At 50.7% G+C, this 6,891-nt stretch overlaps 1 protein-coding gene across 1 annotated transcript; it reads left to right on the top strand.

The window, feature by feature from the left end:
- Nucleotides 1–298: 298 nt before the first annotated feature.
- Nucleotides 299–6,541, top strand: LMO1 (LIM domain only 1 (rhombotin 1)). Its single transcript, XM_006872981.1, is given in 4 exon segments — nucleotides 299–320; nucleotides 771–984; nucleotides 3,948–4,073; nucleotides 6,436–6,541. Coding segments are annotated over 4 exon segments (468 nt in total).
- Nucleotides 6,542–6,891: the final 350 nt, after the last annotated feature.

The raw sequence follows: 6,891 nt of genomic DNA, 5'->3' as shown, positions 1-6,891 counted from the left end.
CCAGCCACTCCTTCAAAATCCTGTACAGGGTCACTGTGAGTTGGACTGGATTCAACAGCACTTAATAACATAGCCCTGGTGTGGCACTGTAGTATAAGTACTAGACTGCTAACCACAAGGTTGGTAGTTCAAATACACCAGCTGCTCTTGGAAGGAAACCCTCTACAAGTTGGAATTGACTAGACAGCACACAACAGTGACAACAATGTATTTCTACATGAACAAATTTTAAAAACAACATAAAACTACTGTAGCCTGATCATTTAGGTTAAAATGTTCACATACAAACATTGTGAGGATGATTTGAGATGGCAAAAAGAGTTGGAAGTCCTAGTGGGCCCCAAGCTCATGAGACTCTAGAGTTTCTGAAAGAGCCAATGGAATCCTGGCTTCAGGAGCTGGGCTGCAGGCTACCTCTGGATGGAACCACATAGGAAGCAGTATCTGAGATGGGGAGAAACCTCTCAGGAAGGCCCTTGCCTGAGGCTGTATATGTGACCTGGAGCAGCGCAGACTTGGGGTTCCTGTCGCCGCCTTCATCCTCTGAAGGGATCTTCTCAGGGTCTAAGGAACAGGTTATGCCTTGAAGTTCAAAGAAAGAGGTTATTAGGGATAAAGTGAGGACTCATGAGAACCCCAGCTCTGGAGTGGCCAGCTAAGAGAAGCAGTGAGTCCTCCCATCCACACTCCTAAGGGATGTGCTATTTCCACAGGAAGTTCTTTGAGGAGCCACAGTGTCAGTCCTGTGTTGTCTGTCTGTCTGTCCACAGGCATGCCGATGCTCTCCGTCCAGCCCAAAGGGAAGCAGAAGGGCTGTGCAGGCTGTAACCGCAAGATCAAGGACCGCTACCTGCTGAAGGCGCTGGACAAGTACTGGCACGAAGACTGTCTCAAATGTGCCTGCTGTGACTGCCGCCTGGGCGAAGTGGGCTCCACCCTCTACACCAAGGCTAACCTCATCCTGTGCCGGCGTGACTACCTAAGGTGGGCTGCCCCCCATCCTAGTCATTCAGGACTCGGTGTGACTCTGTCCCTTGATGTCGACCCAGTCTGTGTGTCCATCATCCCTGACAGTCCTGCCTTTCCAGATATCAAGGGCCATGTCTGTAACTTTATCCTCAGTGCCCAGCACTGGTTCAGACCATTTATACCTGATGGGCACCTGAGATAAGCTTCCTGAGAGAGCCTGAGGAGACTCTGCTCCTGCCTTTGTCAGGTGCTTCTGACTCACCTGTCCTGGGATCTCAGAGGGACTGGGGGGCGCAGATGAGGAAGCTCTGACTTCTGTGGGCCCCTCTGCCCTGATGAAGTCTCCTTCCTATTTCTCCCCAGTGCTCACCTCCCTCCTGTTCTAGGCAGCCTTGGGAATGAGGCAGTCCATATGCCTAGGGAGCCTGGCAGAGGGAGAGGTGGAGGCTAGGAACAGGAGTTGATGTTAGAACTTCTAGACCTGGGTTTGAATGAGCTCTGAGCTTTTGGGTTTATGCCCTTCTCTCAGCCTTAGTTTATTCCTTGTTGAAGTGGTGAAACCAATAATGGGGCTCTGCCTCCCTGCCTGGCATTCCCCAGAGCTCAACCTCCCCTCCCCCCAACAACCTGGATCCTTATTCCCTGAGGCTGCCTCCCCCAATTAACCCTCCTTTAGGCCATTTATGACATCATCAAGGCTGGAAGGAAGCCATGAAGCAGGGTCCTTGGCTGAGACCCAGCATCTGCATTTGGCTCAATTGAAGGCTGCTGGATGGTGGCCGGGCCTTGTGGGAAGGAAGGCCCAGTGCATTCATTAACAGGTTGGAGCAGAGGCTATGTGGCGCTCCCCTTGCTTAGATCTGGACATGAGAGGTGGGAAGGAGGTTATCATTGGAGGTTCCCCCACTTCCCAAAAGAGCCTGAGATCTAGTTGCCTACACCTTCTCTTTTACCTTTTGCTTTTTGCATGAGTTTTTAAAAGTGAAGCAATAAATCAGAATCTGTGACTCCATGCTCCAGGCTGGGACCAGAAGGGAAAGGTGGAAGCTAGGAATGTTGGTTGAAGAAGGATGCTCCTGGGGACTCCCCCTTCTAAGATCTGGGACAGACCTTAGGGTGAACCTACCAGGGTGTGGCGAGCTGGCAGAGTGTTAATGGGCCCCCAGAACTTGGAAAGGAAGGATCACAACACAGGACTACCTGCTCAGCCAAGCCAGAGCACTCATAAGCACTTTGGGCCCTGTCCTGACAGCTGCAGGGGGCTGAAGGTGTTTTTATCTGGGCTTTGGTTAAGAGCAAAAGGAATTACTTTTAGACCAAGGAAGCTGGTAAGCTGGGGATGGGGTTGAGGCTTCATTGAGTTTCTCAGTCCCAGAGGATGGCTGTTCAGAGCCCTCCCCTCTGCAGCTCATTGGGCTGGTGGCAAGACAGGCTTGTCTTGGCCAGCAGATGCTGCCTCCCAGCCTTTGTCTGCCTTAATATGAGCCACAAGGCAGCTCAAACTGATGAATAATGGAGCCAGAGTCTGTCTGCAGCACCTGAACTTGAGCTGGACAAATCAGGGATTAGCGGGCCTCACACCCACATTTTTAGCCCCCTTACCTTGCTGAGGGGAGTCCTGGTGTGGCGTTGTGGGTGAACACACCAGACTGCAAGATCATTTGATCGCAAGGTCGGTGGTTCCGGCTCTCCAGTCGCTCCTTGGAAACCCTATGCAGGGTCGCTATGAGTCGGAATCGACTTGATGGTACTTAACAACAACAACAACACCTTGCTGGGGGCTTGTTGTGCTAGTGTGCAAACAAGAAGCAAGGAGGAACCTGATTGGCTCCGATCGTTGGACCAACCACTTAAGGATTGACCTGTGTGAGGAGGAGAAGTAAGCTCCTTGTCCTTAGAGGTGTGCAACCAGCGGGTAAGAGGAGGAGTGCTGCCTCAAAGAGGCATTTGTGCCAAGTGTCCTTGGGGCTTCCTTTTGGCACCACTTCTATTTTAGAAGGATCGTTGAAGAGAGTGTCTAGTCTAACAGCCCCCATTTTACTAAGGAATAAATTGAGACTCAGTAAAAGGAAGAGGCCTAGGTAAGTCATACCATGAGTTGATAGCAGAAAAATAATATATTAATATCATATACTCTTGCACTGTAGGATAAGCACTCGACTGCAAGGTCATTTTGAACTTCAGTGTCAGTGGTTCAAACTCACCAGCCGCTCCTTGGAAACCCTAGACAGGGTTGCTGAGTCAGAACAACTCAACAACACTTAACAACAACAACCCTGTACTCTTAAAATGGGGAGGTAACATTACGCAGTGGGTAGGAACACACTCTCTGGAGTCAGACTCTGTGACTTGGGGCAAGTTGTTTAGCTCTCTGTGCCCCCTTATCTTTGAAGTGAAGATAACAATAGTACCTGTTTCATGGCGCTGTTACCAAGATGCTTTGCGGAGCTTGCAGAACAAACAGTGTCTGACAAATGCTCCAGAGGTGTCTAATCAATGAGTTGTGAGTGAGAATTTTCAACTGTTTTCACAACAACCCTGTGAAGGATATAGTTTACCCCCATTTTTCAGTTTAGGTAAATGAGACTCAGTGACTTGCCTGAGGACATACAACTCATGCATGATTCAATGACGGTCTCTAAAATTCTGTGAGTCTGGAGCCATAGCTCAGTTACCAGCTCGGTGTTCTGCTGGTGGCCCCCCACTTGCTTGAGAGACCCTACTGGGAGCCAGGGAAGGGGTCCTTGTCAGCCCAGGGATAGATAGTGTCAGCTGACCCCTGACTCCAGATACCAGCCTCCTGGACAGGTGTGCCAATGTCTCTGAAGTCTAGTTTCTTGTCAAAATCTTAGCTCTGCCACCTGGGTTCCTGCCCTGTTGCCCAGACCAACTGCTAAGTCCACAGGTGTGGAGGGCAGCATGGGCCCTAGCTGGAAGCTGCCCCTTCAATGTGAACCCTCTGTACTCTTCCTGGGCAGGCTTTTCGGCACCACTGGAAACTGCGCTGCCTGCAGCAAGCTGATCCCAGCCTTTGAGATGGTGATGCGGGCCCGGGACAACGTGTATCACCTCGACTGCTTTGCCTGCCAACTCTGCAACCAGAGGTGAGTTCTGGCCTGGCGGTGGACCCAACACACCCATCAGAACCTAGCCTGAGGCCTACTGGGTCAGACCAGGAGCCCTGTCGTGGCATGCATGCGTGCAAATGCAGTTTCTGTGCGTGCATGGCTTTAGGCGTAGCTTGCAAGTTGTCAGGGGCACACATTTACAGATTTGTCTTATGTGTGCCTAAGCCCTGTAGTCAAATGCGTGCGCTCATGGACTCTGTGTGCACATTTGTGTGGAACATTTTTGTGTGAATGTAGATGGGAATATGCATGAGGCCCCTAGGTGGCAGTTTGTGCTTTCCTACTAACTAACCTAAAGACTGGCTGTCCAAACCCACCCAGAACATTACAGCCAAGAAAATCCTATGGAGCAGTTCCATTCTGTTACACACAGGGTCGCTATGAGACGGAATCAGCTCAAAGACAGTGTGGGTTTTGCTTTTTTTAATGTGTGAGTTTTCTGAATGTGCATGGTGGGAATATGCATGTGCATGTATGCATGTATCCATGTGCAAGGGGTACGTGTGCATACACTGTGTCTCATGTGCACGGTGGAGCAATTAGGCATGTGTGTACATGGGTTTTAAATATCCACGTGTGAGGGAGGATATCTGTGTGCCCTGTGTCCTTGTGCATGTACTATCTACATGTATGTCTGCATGTACATCCTATGTGAAAAAGAGAACAAACACCCTGCAGGGAATGACCCCTCCATCCTGACCCTACTCCTGTGACTCTGGTTGCAGTCCTGCATCCTTTCTGATCTTTTGGTCCCTACTCAGTCCCCCAATCCTGTGGAAGCCCCCAGGGATCTAGAGAGCAGAGCCTTCAGCCCTTTTGCTCAGGAGCACCCCAGTCTGGTAGGAGCTCATACAAGTGTTTCTAGAAGGCGAGGCCCACAGGGACCTGCAAGGAACGTTGGTCTGAATGGGGCTCCAGGCCGACTCACTGCTAGTTGGACTTGGTGAAGTTGCATCGCCACCTGGTGGTAGGACTGGGATCTTCTGGAATTAGGCCTGTGATCCTGGGGGATCATTCTCAAGGCTATGACTGCTCTGGGAACATCTTTGGAGAAGGCTGGAACAAGGCTTGAGTAGGACTGAGGGACAAAGTAGGGCCTTCTTAGGGAAGAGGATGTGGGACTAGGGTCACCTCCTCTTGGAAAGACATCCCTGGAACCCCACAGACCCTGTGAAGAGTGCCTTTCACAAAGCCCTCTGTTAAGCTGGGGGAAGGAACCGAGGTCTGGGAAGGTCAGCCATGCCCCCATGTCTACCTCTCTGCACTTCTTTCCTCTCTTGGTCTTACTGTGTTTCTGTGTTCTCTCTCTCTCTGTAGAACTGTTGTTTTTAGGTGCCACCAAGCCCATGTTGGATGGATAGTGAAACCCATGTACCAGAGTAGACTATGTCACAGGATTTTCTAGGCCACCCTGCTGGTTCTGTGGGTTAAGCATTGGGCTGCTCACTGCAGAGGCTCGGTTTCAACCCACCAGACTCTGAAAAGATGAGGTTGTCTATTCCCTTAAAGACCTGTAGTCTTGGAAAGTGTACACAGGTCACTATGATTCAGAACGAACTCAGTGGCAGTGGGTTTCCTGTTTGTTTGTTTAATCTTTACAGGAGCAGATTGTCAGGTCTTTATCCTATGGAGCCACTGGGTGGTTTTGAACCACTAACCTTTTTGCTAGCAGCTAAGCGCTTGTTAGTTGTGCCACCAGGGCTCCTTACTCTGGGACTGCTGTTGCTGTTAAATGCCATAAGTCAGTTCTGACTCATCGTGACCCTATATAAGGTTTCCCAGGAGTGGCTGGTGAGTTTGAACTGCCGACCTTGCAGTTTAAACTGACCTTGTAGTCCAGTGCTTGTCCTACAACACTAGGGTAGGCTTTTCTTGCACCTTCCTGCCAATGCCACCCTGGCCCCCACCTCCATGGGAGAGCTAGCTAAGGAAGGCCTGTGTCCCAGGCGGACTGTCTGTCCTCCCAACCTAGACTGCAGGGCCTGGCTGCAGGCTGGACTGATCTGAGGTCATGGTCCAGGTTAGGGGTGTACTTTTAATACCCCTCTGTTATGGCATGGACTCCTGGTATGGCACTATAGCATCTGCACTGGATTGTGAACCCCAAAATCAGAAGTTCAAATCTACCAACTGCTACTCAGAAAGCCCTATACAGGGTCACTATGAGTTGGAACCAACTCAACAGACTGCACTTACAACAAGAACATTATGGCAAGTTCAAGGAGTATACATCTTGGCCCCGCTGACCCCACTGGGCCAGGCTAGGTCTGTCTGGAGCCCCCACTACCCACTGGGACCTGTCCCATGCCTCTCTCTCTTTCTTGCTTGGATTTTCCAGGTTTTGTGTGGGAGACAAATTCTTCCTGAAGAACAATATGATCTTGTGTCAGATGGACTATGAGGAGGGCCAACTCAATGGTACCTTTGAGTCCCAGGTTCAGTAACGCCTGGCGCATGGCCTTCAGGCCCATCTGTCCGTCTGCCCGTCTGTCTACCCGCTCACCCGGCTGGCCAGCCACTCTCCTGCCGCATTAGAACTTCTCCATCCTCAATGGGAGGGACGGCCCTTCCTCCACTGCCGCTGCCTGTCTGTGTGTGACCCTCCTGGGGCCAGGCTGGGCCTGTACAGTCCGTCTTCTGTATATAAATGGGAACATTTATTTTATGAGAAATGTAATGCGATTTTATTACTGGCGTGGATTAAACTTATGAATGTTTCCGGGGAGGTTGTTCTGCATTGTTCACGTGACTGTCACAGATCTGTGGCCCCTTCCCTTCTGCTTGGGGAGGGACA

This window comes from Chrysochloris asiatica, unplaced genomic scaffold (genome assembly GCF_000296735.1).
Source record: "Chrysochloris asiatica unplaced genomic scaffold, ChrAsi1.0 scaffold00219, whole genome shotgun sequence".
In the NCBI taxonomy this organism is placed as follows: domain Eukaryota; kingdom Metazoa; phylum Chordata; class Mammalia; order Afrosoricida; family Chrysochloridae; genus Chrysochloris; species Chrysochloris asiatica.
This window is presented reverse-complemented; position numbering and strand designations above follow the sequence as displayed.